Here is a 25,468-nt window from a genome sequence, read left to right on the forward strand (position 1 = left end):
TGGAAATGATCTTATCGAAGGAAAAAACAATTGATCTACACAGGAGCCATAAGTGAGACTAATTTATCAATTAAATGAAAAAGACAAAAACATAGATAGAATAACATGTTGACCTTTTGCTGTTTGTAATTTTGACCATTGATGATTAATAATGTCGATACATAATACTAACAGACATAAACACGGATATAGGCAAAAATACGCATTCAGAGTACTTCTATGACAGACATGGATGTAAAGATCAGCAACCAGGTGTTATTATATTAACATTAGATATGGACTGGTGAATGTTGGTTTATTCTTTCCGATGCTAAGTCATCATCGTCCCGCCCGGGACTTTCAACCATTTATAACTCTAGCTCCCGTGTTGATGGAACATAAAGACTTTTATGTACCATTTTACATCCAACAACAGCACACCTTTGTTGTTTCTTAGACATTTTTATCGCTGGCTAGTGCTACATCTGGTCTTGCATATATAGTTATCCCCCCTTCCGCCCACTTGAAAAATCACTTGGCCCACCTGTCATTGGTGGGATCACTCTACCACTAAATTTGCTTCTCTAAAGCATGTAATATATGCAAGTTATTGTCCATAATATTATTATATTAGTATTGGTATTTTTTTCAACATTCTTTCTTCCGTAACCTGCTCGACCCAGTCCTGTGGGATGCCAATAATGGAGTTTGCCTTTTTAATCAGTTTCTTCAGTCCCAACCCCCAACACACCACACCATAAAAGAGAGCAATGAACACAACAGTCTTGTATCAGGTGCACAGTAGATGTTGACAGATATTAAAGGATCATAACCTTCTCAAAAAGTACAGCCTACTTTGGCCTTTTTGTAGACACCTTCCATGTGGCTGAACCAGTCCAATGTATTATCTAACTGTACTCCCAGGTACTTGTGGTCGGAAACCAGGTTGACGTCTGTTTCCAAAATACATGAACTATTCCTTACTGCATTAGCTAACATAAACTAACAACAAACAAAACTTCAACAGCATTTAAGAATCACAGTTCATGTTAATTTCAGCATTTACTAATACATATTTAAAATCAAACGATGTAACTGTTAACATTAGATAATGCACAATGAACCAACATGAACAATTGTATTGACATTAACTAACATTAACAAGCATTAATACATGCTGAAAATACATTCATGTTATCAAATACAACCTCATTGTAAAGTGTTACCAAAAACGGAATAATATGTCACTTTTTCAGAAGGTTTATTTTGTTAAATTGTGGCTTATTTGATAAAAAAATTCTCAGAATCGAATGTGGAAACGGAACACATGGTCATGCTCACAGAAGCTCCAGACAGAAAGCGAAAACGTGTTTAATTTCCCTTTATTCACTTCTTCCACCTGCAGAGAGGATCGTTTTTCTAAATGACACGTTATCTCGCACTGATAAAACACATTTCTGGGAAAATGTCTGTTCAAGCTCTTTATTCATAATTGTGTATGGTATTTTTTTCCACTGTGAGCGAACTGATTGCGCAGCCGTTTGAAATATCCATTTTCCTTTGCTGTGTACCAAAAATTGGTACCCAGAGATAGAAACAGAAAATGATAGCTGCCTGCTTTTCGGATTCCGTGCTAAATGCGAAACTTTTGTTGCCGCCCATGTAAAACTCTTTGCCCAATACTCTGAAATTAAACCAAAAAAGCTAAAGATAAAAAGAGTTTTATGCGAGTAGCGAGTCAGTTTTGCACCAATGTGTGCAGACAGTGGTTTGGACAGTGGTTGTCCAAATGGAGATGGTAAGTGACCAGGTACAGCTGGAAGACGGTACTGCTACGGGCTTTTAGCAGGTGCTGTTAGCCTGACTTTTCAGGGGCTGCTGTCCATCACTTCTTAATTGTCTTTCTGGCGGGAGCAGCGGCCGGCCACCAAACGCAAGCTTCCAGGGGTAGTAACACATCAGAGTGATTGGCACAATACCGTACCGCTGCTCTATACAGCCTTACACTGTTTGTTGAAAGTATTGTTTGAATTTTTGCCCTGAAACTCTTGGCTGGTTATATTGTTTTAAGGACAGCGGTGTGAAATGATGGTAGCCTATAACTGTTCTTGGGCTGTATTGAGTAGACCTGCTTTAAATGTGTCGTTTTTGCGCCAAAATAATAACGTGTGTTTGCCTTTGCTTCTCTTTAAAGGTTTGGAAACGTTCAGGAGCCTGGTTCTACAAAGGCCTGCCGAAGCACATTCGCCCCATCAAGGATTCAGTTCTAGATAAGAGAAAACCGGTAATGGAAAGAGCAGCGATGGCGGTGGTCAGAAACGCACCCATGACCTACACATGGGCTCAAAGCAAAGGTTCGACGTGTTCTCTTTATTGCAGCATAGTTTGTTTGCAATGCTATCCTCCTGTTATGTTTCCATTGTTGTCATAGCTAACTTTAAAAGATATGTAAATTCACTGTAAAGCTGACTTCACTGTTCCACTTTGTTCGATTTTTTTGTATTTATGACATTGAGCTGATGTGCCGCTTCTCTGAAATGAGAAAATTGTTGTAAATTGAGTTAAGGTGCAGTGCACACACAGTGCCTGGAGCAAATAAAGATATTGTTCTCACAAGGAGAAAAAAAAACACTTGTTTTACAGTGGGCCCACAGATGTATTTTGACAATTTTGGTTGTCAGATTTATTAACGGTAAACATGTTCCATTGGGGATTATATTAATGGTTACTCCGCTAGCGCTAGGGTTGGAAATGGGGGGAACGCAAGGGGGTGGAATCCATGGAGTGAATTTCAAGAGCGGATGGAGTTTCACCTTGTCCATGCAATGCAATGCACATTTCTTATATAAATAAAGTAGCATTGTTTGCATGTGTGGTTTAAAAAATGCCACTGAAAAGTTAAATTGAAGCTATTTCTAGGGAAAACCTTTTGTTTGCAGATACAGTATCGCTTTAATATTTTGTATTGCAATGACATTTATGTGTTTTTAAATGGGTCTTTGAGTTCACGTGATCTGGTAGTGGTGATCAACCTAACTATATAAGTGTTTCTAAATGAAAATCGAGGGCGTGGCTTGTTTTTTCGTGCACAAACGTTGCCTCCAAAATCATTGGCTGATCGGAGAGTGTGGCAACAAGTCAGCAACCTACAAGCTTTCGGGAAGAGCCATGGAGAAGGTGCCGGTAGATAGACAGGCACCTGTTGTTATCAACAAAAGATGCCCTTGGCTGCTATTTGTAACCACATGGATGCTTTTTTAAACTGAGAAGACGGCAAGTGCGAACACGATACGCAGGATTTTTCAAGAAAAAAGTGGTGTTGATCTTTTGACATTATGTACACGTCAGTAGTTCCAAACAAAGTTTAACACCCTGATGCCTGTAATTGGGTCATATTTCCAGTTAGCTATTATGCTACGAAGGTTATAAATCTAAAGGTCAGTCAGCCTATTAATACACCCATCAGACATGATGGGACGCCTTTAGATGGGAAGTCCCATTCTGTATCACCAGCGGTTAATAAACCCAGCCCTTTAATGACAACCCCATTTAACCCATCACCAAATAACCTCTCACTCTTCTGGTTCGTCAGTTTCTGGCGAAAACTCATCTAGCTTCAGTTTCGCTTAACCTTGCAAAAATATACGTAAAGGAAGATGCAAAGTAAAATTCTGGATGGGAAAGCAAACTCACCCTGGCTTGAATAAAATGTACCCATCTGCCGTGTGTGATAAGCTTGCTTATCAATAGATTTAGACAGCAAAAGAAGTCCTACAGCATCTCAAACACGTTTTAGCATAAGAACTCACAGAGAATCAATCTGTCAACATTTTATTGCATATCATAAAGCTTGTGCCTGTCAGAGTTTACAGTCACGCAGCTTTTCATGCATTTGATTATTTCTAAATGCAAAGAAGGTGTTCTGGAGCGTTCATCAAATTCACATATGGGGCGTTTTATTGCTTTAGAAAGACGCATGGATGGAGACCTTCACATTTAAAGGCACCCATCTGTTCATGTTTTCTTGGACTACAATTCATATATGGATTACATCTGATGTTCTATTAAAAACTAGACGTATAAACACAAATGTAGCTTCATACCATCTGAGAGTGAGATGTGTAAGTAGTGCATTAGGGATGACTGAACAAATGAGATCTGAAAGGCTTGTTTAGATTAACATGGAGTAATATTTCTATATCAGCGGCTGCTGTTGAGCAGAGCATATGAAAAGCTTTTAAAGGATTAAACATCACAAAAGTGCAAGTGTTGAGGTACTGCTCCTTCATGATCATAATCTTTAGCGAAGGAAAAACTAATGTAAAGCTTGTATTGTAAATCCCATGAAATAACATCACACGGCATTACACCAGAATAAATGTCATGTACAAATAGTCACAAGACCAATGAGTAAGGATCAATCAGTTTTTGACATGTCGCCACATTTAATTTACGGCATTCAGTTTTGATAAATAAAACCGCCTTGGAATTATAAGGTTCTATCTGCGGTCTTTGAAGCTCAATATCTTAAAACTACTAAGATTTGTATTTCATATAGCAAAAATGATATGAGGAACAAATCTCTTTTTTACATGAAAAAGACAGAGACACTTAATGTATTCCAAATGTACAATATAACAACATTTTCTGAAATTTGTAATGTTTTTTTTTAAACACAGATGCAAAACATTCATTATAGTAATACATTTTAAAGCAACACAAACAATTTACTAAAAACATGAAATTGGTGTATCATAATGTGTATAAAAGGTACATTTACATGTTTACACTTATTTCATATTTTAGGATGGTTTTTCTTGTTCAAGTAAAGCATTAAAGGTTGTGCCAATTGTTGTATCAATGTTTTATCCACAGAATGTAGGACATATCAAATTACTTTATAGAGATGAGTATTGCTGAAAAACATAATAATGTTTGTTGTTGTAATCAAGATTCTTGACGTTGTTGACTTTTTGGCATTAACTGCATTATTCAATTTATTTATATAGCGCTTTTCACAGTGTGCATTGTCCAAAAGTAAATTTACAGGAGCAAAACAGAAAAACACAGAAAGGTAAAACACAGCACGGTTAATGGCATGGTGTTTATAGAACAAGCAAGATCATTCTAATAAATAATATCTAATAAATAAATAGATGCAGTCTCTCGGTGCCCAAGCCAACACTGGCCTTCATCATCTTTGTAAACACAGGTATTGGGAAGCTAGCACTGCTATAAATATAAAAAATGTATCTCCTCAACAAAACCTAAAAAAAAAACTCACGTTGACAAGAGTATCAATAAAAAAGTCAACCTTTTTTTCAATATTGTTTTGTGTTGCACTGTTTCCTCAGATATTCACTATATCAGACAACAGAGGAATGTCATAAGCAGGGAAAATGGTAATGGCATAATGTAACTGAGTGCAGCTATAACTTCTAACTGTTGTCATGTGATGTCAGTTTAACATTAAATACTTAGTATTGTAAATTTAACATTAATGTGACAAGTAGTCCGTCTTTGCTCTTGGTTTGGGATGGATTTGCCTGAGCTGGAGCGATGGTCACTTTGCTCTTGTGTGGTGATGGAATTGCCTGAAACTGGGATGGTCAGTCAGTCAGTTTAGGCTCTCGCAGGAGGATGGCACGGGATGTTCAACTGGAGCTTGCAGTTAAGGATGGGCATATGACGTTTTATAAAGTGACTGGCGTAATCTCTCCCTACCTCGGGATGGGCTTCCTGAGGCGTGGGAGGAAAGCAGAAAGAGAATAATTAAGTTAATTGCTGTTCATTCATTTTAATTGTGCATGTTATGCATTAAGTGAATGCTAGGCTGAAACGATGTGTCTTTAATCTAGATTTAAATTGGGAGAATGTGTCTGACCCTCGAAAAGTATGGGGAAGTCTATTACTGAGTTTAGGTACTACGTATGAGAAAGCTCTGCCCCCTTTGGTGGATTTAGTTATTTAGTTTAGGCATTATCAAAAGTCTGGAGTTTTGAGATTTTAGAGAGCGTGATGGGTTGTAGTGTGATAGAAGCTCTTTTATGTTGGTAGGGGCTTAACCGTTTAAGGCTTTATAAGTAATTAAAATAAATTTAAAGTCAACATGATACTTAATGGGTGGCTAGTGAAGGGATGATAAAATTGGGGTTATGTGGTCATATTTTCTGGACCTGAAACTTTTTCTTTTAAAAAAACCTTTTCTTAAAAAAATGTCTGTAAATGCACACATTTTAAAGGGGGTCATATGACACGTCTAAAACAAATATTATAGTTTGTTTTAGATGTAATACAATGTGTATACACGATTTACGGTTAAAAAGCGCTGTATTTTCAACATACCTTGCATGTTTGTATCTCCTCTTCTCCTCTTTCCTCCTCTTTTACATCCAGATTTTTAACAAAGCTCATCGCTCTGAAAAGCGAGGTGTCCTACGATTGGCCAGTTAACCAGTGTGTAGTGATTGGTCGAATACTGCAAGCGTGTGACGGAAATGTAATGCCTCTTAACATATTTGGAACATCAGGTTCCAAAGCAATTGTCCCGACAGGTACGCCAACCTTACTTGCGTATGCATTTTGGCGGTCTTAGTCAAATCATACCACCAACTGACGTGGATTTGTGGGGGTGTGGTTACACGAGGCGTTTCAGGCAGGTCTGGGTGAGCATTCGCTTTTAGATAGAATGCATCTATTGTTCCGACACTCTAATTTTTGCAATTTTACGTGTCTTATAAATGCATGGGCAACTTATAACACACCGAAGATACAGAAAAACACGTATTCGTGCCATATGACCCCTTTAAAAAACAAACATGGAATTCATTTACATTTAGTCATTTAACATATGCTTTTATCAAAAGTGACTTACAAAGAGTTTAGGGATCAATAAGCGATATGTCATACAGGAGGAATAATACAATAGGTGCCAATACTAACTTATTGGTTTCAACAAAAGCTAGACACTACCTGTTGAATGAAAGAGAGGGTAATTTTTTTATTTTATTTTTTCATTTGTCTGTCAAGTATTCACAGAAGAGATGGGTTTTAAGTAGTTTTTTGAATGTTGTGAGAGATGTCTTTGACCGGACCAAGTTAGGAAGAATGTTCCACCAGGAAACCATAATGTTAATAAGTTGTCACAGAATAAGACATTTGTGAAACAGAAAGATTCAATACAAGAGCTTTAGCAAATACCACAAGCTGCACTGTTTTGGTGTTTTAACAGGATTTTCATGTTTTAAACCCTCTGTAGGTCCAGTGGCCCAGCCTCGTATTTAGTCGATAGGGCTTAGCTTTTATTGAATCCACAACATTCCCATAACAAGATGGCTTTGATGTCTAGACAGGTTCAAATTTTACATCCTTGACACAATGTATATCAATCTGGACATATCAAATAGACTGATGATTCAGACTTTATCTCTCTCTGACACGACTTGATGGTTAGATCGGTTCCTGGATCACCATCCAGACAAAGATTTAATTTCATTCCTGCTAATGTTTTTACACAGATACGCTGGCATTAACACACACACACAGAGTCAATTGAGTTACGTCTCTCGTTTGGCTTCCTGGTCTAGAGCAGGAAGTTAGATCTGGATTTAACACAGTAATTCAGTTGGTTTGTTGTGTTTTGCAGATATACAGGTAAAGTTTCATGCGCTTTCACACAGATAAAGGACGTCCTGACCTAGGTGCTCCACAGGGCACATCAGAGAAAGAATAACAAAGAAATCTTAATGTTTTGCCCACCTACACAGCAGAATATTCAGCTAGAAAATTTGAGTCATTTATTTCTTCATCAACATTGATCATTTTTGGACTCTTCCTGCCCGAATCGGTTGATATATTCGTGAATTAATGCTGGCGGGTTAATCGGGCTAAATGTATGTAAAATCAAACTCATTGGAATTTCATGAAAACGCCGCATCTGGCAGCTATAACAGATTTGGGATGATATTGTGCCGGTTGGACGAGTAATGAGCTCATGTTTAGAGATAGTGATCGCTGGGGAGACCGTGAGTTTCTTTTCCTTAGAAAAAAACTTCAGTTCCTTATGTTGAGAGGATTTTTAGTGCTGTGGGTGCCAGTGTCATGTTTTATGAATAGTTTGGTTGAACCAGAGAAATTCAGATGCCGTAGCTATTACTGTGAATGGGGATTCGTGCAAATCTCAGTTAGAGGTGTCACAATATACTGTTAAGATTGAAGGGATAGTTCACTCAAAAATGAAAATTCTGTCATCATTTACTTGCCCTCAGATTGTTCCAAACATGTATAAACTTCTTTGTTCTGATAAACACAAAGAGAGATATTTGAAAGTATGTTAGTAACCAAACACATCTCATGCCCCATTTACTGCCTTAGTAGAGAAAATATATACTATGGGAGTCAATGGGGGATAATATTCAGCTCCAGAATCTGTTAACACTCAAACATAGGTGGCAGTTCTGTACCGGTTAAAATCTTTTGTCTTCAGATCTGGTAACAACAGACTATATCTGTGCCTTCTCACTCATGTATGATTCATTGGCCAGAAATGCAAAATAAAAATAAAAAATTGAATGACAGCATTATTTTTTATTTCAAAATCAATCTTAATAATACTTTGCAACCTCTGGGCATGCACAAAAGCATTTTTTTTGCTTAATTTGAGTTTAAGAAACAAACTTTATGGTATGTTCGATGTCAAGTTTAATTGTTGATCAAGAAAAAAATAGACAGTTTCATCGGATGCACGCGCCCTAGTTAACTTCCTATTTTGGCTAGTGTCTAATAATATAACTATTTTTATGTTGTTTCATTTATGTTAATATTCATTTGTATTATTATTTTAAGATATATTAAATGTATTAAATAAACGATTTGTTGAATTTTGTTGTATGATAATTTTATTAAAACTAATTTGTTGAATGGGTGCTGTAGTTCTAACGCATATAAATAAACTGTATGGTACATTGACATCTAGCGGTTGAGCTTGGTATCGCAGTCTATATTACAAATATTGGAAAGACAAGTTTTGCAAAGTCACTGTTCTTCTCGGTTTCTTTTGATTGTTATCGGAAAAAATCTACAGGCACTCTATTGTTTATGAATGTTTACTGTGTAGTTCAGTTGGGGTCGCAAATGCGTGCATGCGTTGTAACGTGTGTATATGTTGTTAAGATAAAACTGTCTAAATTTTTTTACTGTGACTTGAGCACAAGATATCATATCAGTCTTCCCTATTCAAGTAGATAGGACTTAGTCTTTTATAACTGAAAAAACTGCTTTGCAAATCGAGTGGGACTTTCCTTATTTAAGATATGTTTTTAGGTTTGTGTAACAATGATTATGATGAAAATGAACAGTGGTCTGGGTATGTTTGAGTCTGTTATTTAGGAAGAATAAATGAAAAAAATTGCTCTAGTACAGTAATTGTTTTGGGAAATATCAACATATCCACGTTTACCAAGTTTACAGTAAACATAGCGGCCCCTGCTGTTCAAAACATGTAATGCAATTCATTTAACATCTCAACCGACTTGAATCGTTACATAGTATAATCGATTTTCAACCGCTCATGGTGAATCGTTACATCCCTATAAATATTTAAATGGATATAACAAAATGCTGCTTTAAATTTTGTTGTGTTTATTTGATTTGGTTTATTTGGTTTGTCTGTGTAAGGTAAACAGGCACATTCTTCTGTTCGGTAAGCAGTGCTTTTTTCTTGTTGATCTACATCAGTCACACATACAGACATCTAGAAACATGGCTTCACTTTGGTCTGTTTATTTAGCATCACTCCCCATGAAAAAACATCATGTGTGATTGGCTCACTCTGGTGAGGTACACAGGAAAACATGTTTTGTGTTCGTCTATTTTCCTACCAGGGGAGCAATTTAACTTAATATGGAATTTACAGACTGGTCAAAGGACAAAAATATTAGAATCTCTATATGATAAAGAATTGTGTCAAATTGGCAGCTGTAGCTTATTGACCTATATTAGAAGTGATATTAGAAAGGTCAGTAAAGAAGTTATCATTATAAATGTTTTTCAGACCCACCGTTGCTTGCTGGATGTTATTAGACAATGCCTTTGGGGAGAATAGTATGAGGTCTTGACTTGGCAAAGCAATTACTTGTTGTAAACAGTCATTTCGCTTTACCACTGCATGGTACTGCATGATACGGCGCGGTACAGCTCACTTTTGGGGGGTTTCCACCGGGTACAATACCTAGTTCCTGATACTTTTTTAGTACCACCTCGGACGAGGTTCCAAGTGTACTGTAAGGATAACAAAATGCAACATGTTTACACACAGATCACTGATTGGACAGAGACAATCCTAATCAGAGTCATTAGATTTGCAAAACACGAATACGCATTTATACCAGTATTGGCAGTTCATTATATGCTTCGTGACAGTAATGTAGAGATAGATACCCTTAAGGCAATGCTAATGCTAAATCAGCTTTCCCTCATGCACCATCGAAAAAAACAAATGATCGTTTTCTTCTCTTTGCTGTAAGATTTCCCAAACTCTCTGATATTTTAGCAGTATTTTGTTTTGCTGCCATCTGCCATCGATATGCTCCATTACTCTTGTGATGTGTTTGTCACGTTCACAATGATGCTACGGGAGTAGAGGGGCCGCAACTATGACAATAAGTTTATGATCCCTACTCACTTTGAAGTGGTACTAAACTGCTGTGGAAAAGCAAAGTGAGCCAAAGTCAAGTGAGCTGCAATGAGTACTAAACCTTACGGTACCATGCAGTGTTAAAGCGCCCTTAGTCAGTTAGCTACTCACTTTAGAAAGCACACTTTTCTTCACATGAACACATTGATTTAAAAATGTTATTTAATGTTCAAGAAAAGAGAGTTCAATTATATCCGTAAATCAGTATAGAAACGCTTCGGGTTTGTATCAGCACTCTGAAATTTATAGTAATCGTTTTTATTAAAAAGTAAATCAATTTTTGATAAATTAAATTTGATAAATTAAAATTTTTTAACAACATATTTCAGTCCTTTCGTTACAGTTTGAATAGGATCATTGAGGTTAGTAAAATTGCTGCTTAATTTAATTGGCAGACGTGTTAGTATTTGTTGATAAACGCAACAGGATTTGTGCATATATCAAGCTGACTAATAACATAAATTAAAAGATTCTTTTATCATTATCTTAGACGTCTTTATATGTTTGTCCCCCGAATGCATGTTCCAAATCCCCAAGTAAACATTTGGAATATTCTGAACACTTGTTGTTAACAGTACAGTATAATACCACATTAATTGAACACGCTCTGCTTCTCTGCATTCACACACGTTCGCCCGAAGCCCTGCGGATGTCTGTCTCTCTTTGACTAAAAGTAAACAATCACTTCATATTTGCGGAGACCTTTAACTGTAAGTCTTGTGACATTTCAATTGGCGAACAATCAGCTGAAGTCCCGTGGCCTCTAGCGGGGGTTAGTTTCTCTTCATTCTGTACCCTGTCCTCTCCTGTCATTGCCTGTAATGTGACTAAATATCAACAGGCAACAGTAAACTACCAGCGGAGGGAAATTACATTCCTTTTTTTCTCGTATCTTTAGCCACAGATGGTGTCTGGATGGAGATAATGTTTTCTTGCTACATAATTGAATTGTGTTTTTTTAGATGAAATGTCAGAGAATTCTTTTTTGCAAAGTAGTCTGTTTGTATCTGGATGGCTAGGACGCTCATATATAGTAAGAGTAATGCTTAGAAACTGTCTTTCGTGTAATTCTACAAACTCCAGGATGAGTGAAAATGGATTTGTAATGTAATTGATAGCGTGCTATGGATGCTAATCATTTAGCAAGATGTTAATGATTTTCCAGTTATATGGTACATGGTAGTTCAGTTTTGAACCATGTTAGGTCTCTACTTGATGCCCGGGGTCCTAAAGCGTAACCAGCTGAGATCCAGTCAATTAAAGTATATTTATTTCTTATTTTCTCGTGGAAACAAATGACTAGTGTTCTGATGGTGCATAGGCCGGGGAACTCTGACTTCTGTGTGTATCAGTGATTCTGCACAAAGAAAAATTCATCAAGCCAGATTGTAGAGACGGGTGGTATGAGAGAGACGGAGACAGGAGACCTGTATCCCTCTCTTGCTCACTCGCACAGCGCCACCATCCCCCTTCCTCTGATTGAAACCACGGCAGATGGGCTGCAGCAAATTGGACGTCAGAACAGCGCTGATCTCAAGCTTGCCTTTGCTCTCTCTGATAAAAATATTAATTTTCAGCTTGGGCTCAAATCACTGATCAGGGGCGAGAGCGTGCCGCTGTGACCATGGAGGCTGTGGAAAGCAGAGCGATGATCCACGGACACCTGAAGTGTCTCCAAAGTTTCTCACTCTACTTTATCTGCTTCTGAAACAGAATAGTATTTTTGTATAAGTCGTTTTTTTACTGTGTCCCCTTTTTTTTTATTTGCCTTTATTTGGTTTTTTTTGTTTGTCTTCATGTATTTGTTGACGCTGTGCTGCGCAGTGTGCAGATCATTTAGTCTTCAGACAGATAATGTTGGTTCCTGTCCCCTGGTGTTGCACTTTGTGTCTGAATGTGTCCGGTCACTCTTGTTTTCCGTGCAAGTTGGTCTCAGAACAGGAATTTCTATCAGAGGACTTAATAATATCCGCACCAATTTTTCCAAACAACAACGCAAAACAAAACTAGATTGCTCCCATTACAATCAACAAAGCTATTTACACTGTCAGATCATTCAGTGAATGGACACTTCATGCCTTTGGACAGTGTGTGGTGGACACATCATCTTCAACCATCTTGTTTAGATATTTTATAACACATTTATGAATTGTTTATGAACATTTTGTTTTAAAAAAAGGAACTCTACGCAAAACGCAAAAGCAGATATTTTGAAGAATAATGGGAACCCAAACAACATTGGCCTTCAGTAACATCAGTTGTATGGACACAAAACCACTGAGACATTTCTCAAAATATCTTCTTTTGTGTTCCACAGAAACAAAACGGTTTGAAATGACATGATGGTGCGTAAAAGATGAAAAAATCATTATTGTGTGAACTTTCCGTTAAATATGGTAAACAACTTATAATGATGTAAAAATGAATAATCAAGTTACTTAAGGATGTTTAAATATGTTCTCAGAACCTATTCAAGTCATAAATTGCAAATACATTAATGTCTATCACAATGTCTGTTTAAAATAAATATGAAGATTTAAAATAGTGTAATTTTATTACTAATCAGTGCATATTTTCTGAATATGTGAAAAGTCAAGGAAAGATTTAAGAAACTGGTGGAAACTGAAGTTTTGATAATATAATGTGAATTCTGACTTATTCTGACTGAATTTTGGTCTGTTCCTCCCACTAAACTATTGCTTTAGAAGACTGTACTGAATACAATTGTCTGCACTGCTTTTTTGTACTTTGATGTATATTCTTTTATAAAGCAGTTAGTTCTGGCTCTTGATTCTGATTGGTTGTGATGTGTTTCACACTATTGTAAAGTTTCCAAAAACATACAGCTGTCCACATAACATAAGCATCACTGCGCCACCTAATGTTGCTGCATCTGTTGCTTGGCAACCGCTTTGTTGTTTCTGTTTCACATTTTATTTTATATAACCTCGCTAAGTATATTGAATAACTGTTTTTATAATGTTTATAGTGATCTTATAACAGTTTCAATTTAAATCGTGGCTAACAATGTCCCTTAGCTTTAATTTATAGATAAAAAAAGTGGTCTAGACATTCTTTAAACATGTCTTATCAGGTTATCATACAGGTGACAGAAGATAACTGGTAACACGTAATGACAATGTTGATTTTTGGGTGATCTATCCCTTTAATTCTCTCTCTCTTTCTCTCTCTCTCACTCTCTCACTCTCTCTCTCTATAGTGTATTTGAGTGAAAGTGACGGCAGTGATGATGAGTTCACTGAATGCAGCATTGACAGAAAGACCTTCATGTCTGAGTCAGATCAAAGAAGAGATTCTGGTAATGCAAAAAATCACTGGCTCACGCACACCCACTCACACAATCTCACGTAGGTCCATCTGTCAGATTTTTTTCTTACCATATTTAAGAAAACACACAGGTCCCATAGCATTTCCTCATTTTGACTGCTTTAGGAAACTTGATTCGCTTTCTTGGCAAAAGTAGTGAATAATGAATTTTGTCTGACTGCATGATTTTATTGTAAAACTTGTCTGAGAGATGTTTTATATCTGCACTTCTAGAATCAAGTGGCGGTCTGGTGCAGACACCCTTGCTGTCCAGCATTGCCTGCCCATCTCGAACCATCTTTTCCACAGAAAGACCCTCTAGCTCGTTCAGCGAGCGAAGCATCATCACACAACCGACTTTGGAGGATGAAGTCACAGACCATGGCCGACTCTTACTGAGTGAGTGCCCTCACACACAGCTCAAAATATAATTTCTGTTGGGCCGAGGGATACTGACAACTATTGACTAAATTATAGGTGGAAAAGTGAGTCCTGAAATAATCTCTGTCCACTGAGCTACAGATTTAAAGAACCTTTTTCCTATCAAATCGGTTTCCTTTTTACTATTTGTTCTACGTTTAGTTTTTGTTAATTAGGTATGTTGCTCATAAATTTAAAGTGAGACGTAAACGTGTTGAAATATACGTGTGCCTTTAAAGTGTTGCCTCATAGAGTTGAGTGTAAACATGATTTATATTTTAAGAATGCACCTGTGTGCTCCTAGTTTGCCCATATAATGACCCGTGTGTTTTTCAGGTACAAACTCCCCTCTGTCTACCGTCGAGCTAAAAGCAAGTTATGTTGGCCAACAGCAATTTGTTCTTGCATGTGTCCCTTTGGTCTTTCATTATGAGCCGGTTTCATTGTCTACTTACATCTCTCTGTTCTCGGCATGCCTAAAGGAACTCGGCTCTCCAGTTTCAGTGCAGGGAAAAAACAAATAGCCCTCATTATCCCAATAATAGTGTGCAAGTTGCTCAAGCACTCTTCAATTTGTACTGCTCACTTTCACAGATAAGGACTTTTTCCCCTCTTCACAGGCTCCTGCAAGCTTAGCAAGAGCTGGTTTATCTCCATGTGTAGAAGCGATAAATGCACCTGCACAAAGTAACAGAAACAAATTGACGCTTTTGGCGTTTATTCTTTAGCCTATCTATACCACATTATGTTTTGCACTATAATACAGTACTATGAAAGGATACCTGATAAATGTGATAAAGTGCAGCTTGTAAAAAGGTTAGTTGTCCTTGATTGTAAATGGTTGGTGCCTTGTTGTAAGCAATTAAAAAATTCCCCCAAAAAACATACAGCTGACCGCATTAAACTACGCCCCTTAGGTATTAAAATTGTAAACCCTGGCTTTGTGGGGCTTATTGCTTTATTTTTTTAATATAGGGAAGTGTTTCTGCACAGTAGCATCACTACATAAATATTTAATGCTGTGTTCACACCAAACGCGAACGATTGTGTTTCTCGCTCTTTATTAATTGCGGGAAAAGTTTGTTATTTTTGCGTGAGTAACACGAGAAACATAACACGACGGGGAGTGTCTTCATATGTCCGGGCCTGTCAAACAGTAGGTGTCAATCGCTTTTCAGGCATATTTCTTGTTCGAGACGAGTTGAATGTTTTTAATTTATCACTTATTAAAAAGTTTATCCTCCAAAAATAAGGCCAATATTTGATTTGATTTCAATTAACAAAAACTTTTCTCAATGTTTTCGGGTCTCAAACGTTTGGACTACGGTGTATATATTAACTTAACTATGGTTTTAATTTGCGCAGACAACATAATTGACACACGTTCACGCAATTACGCCGCCCCATACACGCTATTCGCAACACTTGCCATAGGTTTGCGTCAATTCGTGTCTTTGCATTGACTTTGTATGCAATTTACTCACGCAAATCACTTAATTCATGGTTGGAGTGAACACAGGATAAGATTGAAATTAAACACTCCTCTTACGAAAATGATTCATGATTTAACTATGCTAACCATAGTTTTGGGGTTTTAATTGTAGTAAACCCATAGTAACCACAAATTAACCCTAGTTTTACCACAGTACAATAGTTTAACCATGAAATTTTCTGGTAAAACTATGGTTGAACAAATGGTATTCACTCCACTAAAGGCATATTTCACCCAAAAATTTAAATTCTGTCATAATTTACATCACCTTCATTTGTTGTACAAACCCCAAACTCATGCCATTTGTCAAAGCAATGCCAATTTAGTTTGAAATGCTCAAGCAAATGATTGTTAGCATCACAGTTTTTACGCTTTAGAGAACCCATCAACCTGTAAATAATTGTGTCTCATATTAAGCTGGGATAGAGGAGAATATTTTTGAAGCAAAAATAATGAACACCCTAGAAGTTGACATCCAGGACTGTTCAAACACACAAGGCAATGTTTTGATCCAGTGTGTTTACAGTCTTCAGATAGTCAAGCTTCCAATGCCTTAATTGGAGTCGTCTATTCAGATTTAAGTGTGAAAGTAAAACCTACTTAAAAACTGCCTTATGAACTTGAGGTTGTCAAGTTTCAGGTGACCAATCAGGTCTTGTTTGTTTACAGTGAAGGCAGAACGAGGGTACAGTATAGATTCTCTGTTTCATTAGGGAATGAAAATGTCTCTCTGATAGCGTAGCAGCATTTGTCTGGCCTTTGTTTGTCATTAATCAGTTCATATCATGTGCAGGCGTGCAGTCGCATCTCATTCATTTTCAGATCGTGCTGTATGTTTGCTGACAAGCTGTCGTTTGGACATTTTGTCTCTGGCTGTGTAGAGATGTGGTCTGATTGTAGTTCAGTTTTGTGTCAGTATTGGTCGTTTTTTTATATTTTTTAAAATATTTTACAAATCATTTCAATTCTCCTGTCAAATGGCAACATGGAAAAGGGACAGTTCACCCAAAAATGAAAATGCTGTCATCATTTACTTACCCTCAAGTTATTTAAAACCTGTTTAAATATTATTAAAAATGGTATTTAATTAAAAACAAAAAATCTCAAATATTAACCAAACTTAGCAAAACTAAACTATACCACAATTCATTTTTCTAATTCGCATTTACATAAAACATTGCAAATTATATACTTTTTTATGAATTTATTAATATTAAAACATTTTCAAAAGCATATTATTTTTTTAATTGCAAGAGACAGTCAAGCCGGCATGAACTCCTAACATCCCAACATGATTTATGAGTGATCCAAAGAGTATCTCTGTGTGCTGGACCCTTATTGACCCTTTGCACAAAAAGTTAGCATGATCAATGTTACACACTAAGAATTGCTGGGTTAGAAAATAACCCAACCTTAACCCAGCTGCTGGGTAACTATGGGACAGAACACGCGCTGGGTTATTTTGACCCAAGTGCTGGGTTGAACCATTTGACCCAAAATGCTGGGTTGTTTGTTTGACCCAACTAGTGGGTCGGATTAACTGTGTTTCTGGGTTAACATAACCTAAACATTGGGTTATATGTTGTCTCATTGCCTTGCTTCTTTTATATTTACCAATAAAAATAAATAATCTGAAGGGAATGTAAAATTATTATAATTTTTCTGTAATACAATTACACAAAACAAATGCAATTGTAAATATGCGTTTTTATTAAATTTATTTCTTTACATTTATTGAATGGGTGCAATTGTCATACATTTCATCCAACACCGACAGACACATAAAAACAAGTTTTTGTAGATTAGTTTCTTTAAAAACACAAAACTGGGTGCATTAGGCACTGTAGATTCCTATTCTATATGTCAACATTCGCAGCATTAGAACACTCAAAAATATATTATTGGCACATAAGAATCAGTTCAAACAGTGTGCCATTAAAACTAAGCCAAACAAAGACTCAAAACAACAGACAATACATGTGACAACTTAAAACATGTTACAAGTGCCCAGAAAAACCTGTTTTCCTTAAAAACTTCCCACATGAAGACTCATGTCCATCAATACGATAAACTGCATGTTGGAGAAATTCCTAAGTAGGAAGAGACTGCTTAACATCAAGCACAGAAAAGGACTTGAAACAGATCAACTGAGCAACAAGTCAGTTTCAATGGCATGTCCCGAAACAATGGTGAAGGTCTGGGATGTCATTGCTGCCTCGTCCCAAAGGCACAAAATGTGCAGATTACATCACTGGTCTCAGCGTTTTGCAAGTATTCCACCATGACAGTCCCCACCTGATAAATATATCACAGTTAGTCTTAAAACATAACTAACATTTAAGTTAAAAAGCATTTAAGGAACAAACACAGAGGCCTTATAAAAATGCTAATTTTAGAAGAAAATTTCAAAAATCACTTTTAGTATTTTACTTCATTCACTACATTCATACTGTATATCATTTACTTCTGAGGATATACATATATCACACAGTGATGGCCAAAATTACTAGAACACTTGTATTTTTACCAGCTGGAAAATCTATCGTTTGCTGTCCTGTGTCAGAAGGAAATTTGTGTTTAATTTTCCAAACATTATTTTTGTCATTAATTGTAATTATCAGTGAGATTAAGAGGCATAGCTTTTAGCTAATGCAGCTAACGGTTACGTTACCTGAGGGAAAAAAAGCGCGAAAATGCTTAATTTTAAATTATTGCTAGTTGGTTGGATCCGGCACGTCGCAGACACTTGAAAAAATATCCCCTTAGATTAAGTTTTGTATGAAATTATCTAATTCTGACTAAACATTACAAAGTCATATACAGTAGACAAACAGTAACCGAACTATACCATGTATTTCTGACCTAAGGCTTGTTCATACAGTTCCATGAGGATTTAACGTGAAGGATAAAACCTCTTAAAGTAAAAATATGCACACGTACACACACATATATATAACATAACGATAAAGCGATTGTTAAGGCCTTTTTTTAAATTAGCATGCTAAGCTGCTAAATTACTTAACGTTAATCAATCACAGAATAAAACACTTCCTCCGCACAGCGACAGATCAAATACTGCATTAAACAGTAAAATCAGTGTGCTCTTACCACAAGTTATTAAAAATAATCATATTATCATATTTATTTACCTTATAAAATCAGCATGCTGTGATGTGCGTTGCCGTCTGACAATGAGACGCGTGAAGGATCCAGAAGGTTCGATGAAGTGGAAAAATGAACAAACCGGTTGGGTCAAAATAACCCAACCCAGCTGTTCAGTGGTGAAATAACCCCTACAGTCCATTTGACCCAGCATGAGCAACCCAACTGTGTGTTTACAGTACCTCAAACAACCCAAAATTATGACCAGCACAATTAACCCAAAAATGTGTTTACAGAAATAACCCAGCATTTTTTAGAGTGTATATTTACTTACATGTGATTCTAAATGTGATTCTTACATGTGATAATAAATCTTTCTATACTGTACATCATAATGTTTACTCTTTTGAACGGAGACAACAACACATTTCCCCTTGATGATACGTAACATTTTTCTTGCTGTTTTCTACAAATGGTTCCTATTTTAAATCTGAAACAGCTTATATCACAGAGTATGAAAATGAATCTCAGATGTCAAAGGGTTAACACTGTCTCATGATTAGATGGCATATTGACTCCGTTCCTCTCTGCCGTGTTTAATCTCTGTGTAAACGTACAGACTCAACACATTCTAATAGTGCGAGTGAGATGACAGGAAAAGACCCGTGTCTGCTCCCGTTCTATTCTGTTGTACTCACTGGTGATAATGTGCCGTGTGTCCGGTCTATTTTACACACTGCTGATCTGTTTTGTTTCATTTATCTCCATAAACATTATTGTCAACCTTTTAAATGGTCGTAAATACGAAATAGAAAGAGTTGACATTTAAAAGACATGATTTCTGAGAAAATAGTGAGCAAATTATGTCTCACAGGATAGCTGCGAAATAAATAACTGCTGGCCACGATTTGCACAGCATAATAAATGCACATTGTTGATGGGCAGTGCGCTGAGCAAAAGCTTTAAATATCACTTCTAAAGCATTTCAGTGGATCAAGTGACATAGAAACAGGCAGACCTAGAGATTTTGCCAAACGTGAGATAAAAAGGTGTAAATAATAATACAATTCAATGTAATGGGCTGTTCACACATAACTATAATGGTACATAACTACAACTATATTAGCGTCCACACTATTGGTTGCACGAACAAGTCAACAAGTATGGGTTTTCTAACCTCAGCTTGCCAGTAACGTGAGAGCTCGATTATCATTCTGTCTCCCTGAGCTGGGTTCATAAATTACAGCCGGAGCTCCTCTGTGACCTTTCCTCACTCTGTGAATATTTTGGTTTAATCCAGATGGGTTTGGTGTGCATAGTTGAGTCTTATGTGGGTGTGTCATTCCAAAACGGCAAAGAATTGTTGCTTCCGAGAAAAGAATCCCTATAATCTCTCTTATAAAAAAAGTGTTTTGGTGGGAAACAGAATATGATCAATCTGATCGCTGTTGTGTGATAGGCTTGCTAAAGTCCTCTGGTGTTTTGGGTCTTTCAGAATCAGACATCCTTATCCAGACCATCCAGCTAAAGTCGATCAAGCTTGTGTTGACTCCATGGCTTGGTCATCGGGATGTTTTCTCTCTTGTGGATGACTTTTATCGCTCTTTCTCCTGTGATGTCCAGGGGTGTAGAGCTCTGTAATGGGATTACCCCATGAAACCCCTGCATCCCACCTCCACTGCCAAGTACCTCACTCGACTGCCTTGTCTTTGGCAGTTGCTAACTGTGTCAATATATTTTCCCCGCTTCTGTTCTAGGATCCCTTAGGTTACGAATTGCAACTAACGGCTCACTCGACCCCTCCCATTCAAAGCACTATGGTGGCTGAAACAGAATTAAGATGTCGTCACGTTTTCACTTTTTTGCACTTTTATCCCTAGTATTTACTAGGGATAAACCAATAGGATTTTTTGGGCTGATACAGATTTTAACAAACAACTATCGTCCAATTACCGATAACGATATTGGTCAATTGCATACAGTGCTATACAATAGCTAGTGATTCTGCATTCTATTAATTTTACTGAAGATGAATGTGAATTGGATCCATTTAACATTTTAAGGGGGGCACAAGTGTACATGTGCCTAAATGTAAGTAAAGATAAAAATACAATTAGACAACATGACAATCTTCGAAGGTGATTTTTACTATCCAATATTTCTTTTGTTAAAAACATTTACCTCAAATTTGACTTAAATTGAACATTTTTTTAAATAAATGTAAATAAAGTCTGTGCTGTTGCTATTTACAGTAATTATTTAGCTCCGAGAAAAAACATTGGATATTCAGAATTGAATTGGCTCCATGCAGTTAATTAATAAACTAGGGACCTATGTAATCCGTTTTACTTTTTTCCTAAATTCCGTAGAATTTTTTCCCAACTTGCATTTTTATTTGTGTACAACTATTTTTATATGAACCACTATCTTACATCTTTATTTTTTTACAATTTTGACGGCTTGCCGGAAAGTAAAACAGCAGCTTCTCTCAAATAAAACGGTAAAATGCGCCTGAGGTAAACTCTGTTAGAGCAGCGCTGATTCAGTTTATGTGTTCGCGTCCACCAGATGCTAAAAATTCTACTACAGTACACAAAACCACACCACTCATTCATATGCAGAACAGGCAGACTGCATATTTTAACACAGCTGAATCATTATAAGCACTATTAATAGCACAGTTTGAATTTTATAAGCTATTCAGTTCTACTTTCTGGCGTGTTTGCTACTTTACATCCGTGTTTTCTACTTTACATCTGTGTTTTCCGCATTACGGAAATCATAGGACCCTAATAAACCATTGGATTAATTTAAGACCATCTGCATATCGGCAATAGCATGAAAAAGGCTGATATGCCGATGGTCTTAAATTAATCCAATATCAGCGGCCAATACATCGGTGCATTCGTAGTATTTATGGAATTCACCACTGAGCAGTCCATTTAGTGCTACTGTAGATTCTCCCCAAAAAATGCACATTGGACCTTTATGTTTGCATATTTTTTTCGGAGAGAGAGGGCATACGTTCGCGAAGTTCAGGTGTTTGTTCGTTTACTGCATTTGGGAGATGAATGTTAGATAAACGGTGGATATAACGCTGGATTTGGAGATCGTTTGAAACTGATATATGGAGCCGTCCCAGCACTAAAAGATGCCGGACATTAACCACATGCGGTGAGTGAAACTGATGTCTGTGTTTTGTTGACAATTGGTGTGCACGTGTTTTGGTTCAGCCTACCCCACCCCCCCGCAGGCGCCGTATGTTTTCGGAAACAGTCGTAAAGCTGTATCTATCTTTTATAAATGTGATCAAACTAAATACTCTTTGAAGATAAGAAGTATGCATTACCACTCTATAGGTACTCAAGTTTAATATGATATTGGAAGAAACCCTGTGTTACGCCAGCTTTAAAGATGATAGGATATGGCTTTCCTCATCGATGGATTGTATTTGTTTTAAATGAGCTAACAAAAGATTTCAAATCAATATTTTTGTCGAATAGTTTACTCATGTCCCTTTACATTATACCTTACATATACATCAAACAAAAAGTAGCGAAAAAATTCACAATTGCTCTGCATCAAAAATTACTTTCTGTCTTCTGTAGAACATGTTTTCGGCTTTAAAGATGTTTTTTTAAAAGTGAACCATTTTATAAATTTGCGGCAAACAACTCACTTTTCAGTCTGTTGCTCATGTAAAGCTTTTGTATAGCTTTAGAAAACTTTCAATGTAGCGTGTGATTCATATGTGCCCTCTGGCATAAATGCTGTTCCAAAGCATCTCCTTCAGCATTCGGTACAAAAATGAAAATTCTCCAAATTTGGACCGACGGGAGGGTGGAAAAATAATGACACACTCATTTTTTGGGGGTAAACTACAGTTGTTGATTTTCGATTTAATACGGTTTGGTGCAGATTCTCCTCTTTAAGCAAGACGAATATTATTTTCCCTAAACCCAGGCCCTGTGAGAGCCATTTACATGATTCATGCACAAAACTCTTTTTATAGCTGTGGGAGGCATACACCATCACACCCCCTTACCAAGACCCAGATATCCATTCAGAGTACACAAGTACACAGCAGACAGAGCCACTAATAAAACGACACAGTGTCTGATATGTAGGAAACAACTGTCATATTGTTAAGGGGGGGTGTTTAATTCCACACCCGTAATTAATGACAAGTGTCCTTCGATGAGCTGGAGACGGGCCGCACCTGCCGGATGAGGAGGTGACTGGGGTGGATCCGATGTCGCGTTTCTCTCGCCGGGAAAGAGGAAGTGCAACTTTAACATGCCACAAGCACTGCAGTTTGATAAGTGCTAGCGGCCGAACCTAATCGCTCATTAAATCAGATGAGGAGGAGAGACTCAGGCGGAGCTCTGACAGCTTTGTCACCTGAAATGCCATCAGATGTGCCCCATTGAGCATAGTTTGTTGTACACAATTCTGTGGTGCAGTAGTGTCTACCGTAATGCAGTTAACAATAGACTATATTTAGTTTGTAAGGGTTAAAAAGTCACGAGTTTCCTAACTTTCAGAAACTGCTCAAAGTTGTGAGTTCTGCAAGTTATTTTTATAGTACATCTGGTTTCTCGTATAAGGCGCCCTAATACACAATATCTGAGGAAGATTACCGTCATCTCCTGAGATTTTCTCTCCCACACTATAATATGTTGACGTAAATCCAAAAGAAAATGCATTTTTTATCAGCTATAAAACATCAGTCCTGGCACACCCGATACGTTCAGCCACCATCTGCTCTCTTGTGAATCGTCATTGGGAACTGTTGACTGTGGCATGTCAACGATTGGTCTGGTTAAAATGCTAACGGGAGACGGGATGCTTAACCCCCCGACCTCCATCGTTTCATGAATCACTCGCTCGGGTGATGAGAGGCCGCTTGAACATCCTTTGATCGCGGTACATTATTCTGATGGGAGCGGTCATTTAGCCGGAACGGTATGCAGAGGAAAATTAAATTGTCAGTCCTTCATATTATTTAAATCTCTGGAGACTGGAGATTTCAGGATGACTTTATCATTTATGTATTTGGCAGACGCTTTAATCCAAAGAGATTTACAGTACATTCAAGGTACAAACATTTTATCTGTAGAATGTAGCAAAATGCTTCTTGCGAAGCTAAAGAAACATTAATTCAGGATACGTTTAATTCTCCACCAGTGCTTTCACCTAGTGTTTTTGCAAGCTGTGTTTAATATAGCCGAACCTGTACCCAAGAGTTGTTATTATGTTATTCATGAAGCAGGAAGAAGTAAGACAGCTTATCTGACATGCATGGCACCTCACACGCTGGCCTTAATCCCAGCCTGCATGAGCCCTGCAGTCCGGTCTGGGCACTGGCCAATCATGTTGTGCCCTGTGATGCAGTGTACGCACCCAACCGGTTACCCAACCCTCATGATGACGCCTCTAATGCTCAGGCGTTTTGTTCAAGGACAGCTGGGTACGTCTTTATTTGAATTAAAATTAAATATTTGCGTAAGAGACAAGGTTCGTTTCACCTTAATGTAAAAATGTAAATGAACTGCCTTTTGTCTTGTGCGTTTATAATTATACGTTTTATCCAAAGCGATCTACAGAGTATTCTGGGTCATTTTACAAGTGTGTTTACTGAAAATGTGTGACCTTGGCATTGTTAGTGCCACGCTATGTGCCAACTTCTCATATTGCTTTATCACCTCTTTGTAAGAGAGACAGTTTGTTGAAACCTGTTGACTGTCAATAGTCTTGTCTACTGCATGTGACAGATGCAGTTTAACATCTTGCTGCAGTATATAAAAGTTGGCCGCATAAAACGAGGGCCTTAAAACCTCAACAAACTGGATAAATGCATCAACTACAGTACATTACTATGACCTGTTTTTGATCACAGACAGACTAACAAGGTCATTCAACATATTTTGTGTGAAAAGTTAAAGGGGTGTGAATCTTAAAAATAAAAGAAATGGGATTTGGGACATCGGGGGCTCGTTCCTGGCAAACGCCACAGATAAGGTTTTGTCCTTGTCTTTATGTGTTGAAAGCTTAGATGCGTTTGACAGCAGGGGTGGATAAATGCTCAGTATGACTGATGGTTGCCGTTGTCGGTAGCTGAAGATATTGACATCTTGAGGAAACCTGTCTTTCTGGACAGTAGGAAAACTGATGAATGTTCCCGGTACACATTTCATCAGCACAGCTGTCAACACAAAAGAGATATTCGATTGTGTGTGTGCGCATTGCATTTTTCACCTCACAAGCATTCCTCGTGAGGAATTTGTGATTAATAAAAGAGTGAAATTAGCTTGATATTAAAATAGTCAAACATAAATGATTTCATCAAAAAGTATTTAAGGCATAGTTAACCTAAATTGAAAATGTGTATATTTTCATGTGCAGAATGCCAGAGCATGTGTTTTTTATTTATTGAAAGTGATTTGTATAGCAAG

General features: G+C 37.2%; 1 protein-coding gene across 2 annotated transcripts in view; it reads left to right on the top strand.

Annotated features, from left to right (window-relative positions):
- Positions 1 to 25,468, top strand: part of doc2b (double C2-like domains, beta) — a 155,999-nt gene that overhangs the window by 24,909 nt on the left and 105,622 nt on the right. For both annotated transcript variants that reach the window (XM_056745468.1, XM_056745469.1), the window contains 3 exons: positions 2,174 to 2,333; positions 13,893 to 13,991; positions 14,234 to 14,398. In XM_056745468.1, coding sequence (XP_056601446.1) covers positions 2,174 to 2,333; positions 13,893 to 13,991; positions 14,234 to 14,398 — 424 coding nt within the window. The remainder of the gene's footprint in view (positions 1 to 2,173; positions 2,334 to 13,892; positions 13,992 to 14,233; positions 14,399 to 25,468) is intronic.

The sequence above is a fragment of the Triplophysa dalaica genome, chromosome 4, assembly GCF_015846415.1.
Source record: "Triplophysa dalaica isolate WHDGS20190420 chromosome 4, ASM1584641v1, whole genome shotgun sequence".
NCBI lineage: Eukaryota > Metazoa > Chordata > Actinopteri > Cypriniformes > Nemacheilidae > Triplophysa > Triplophysa dalaica.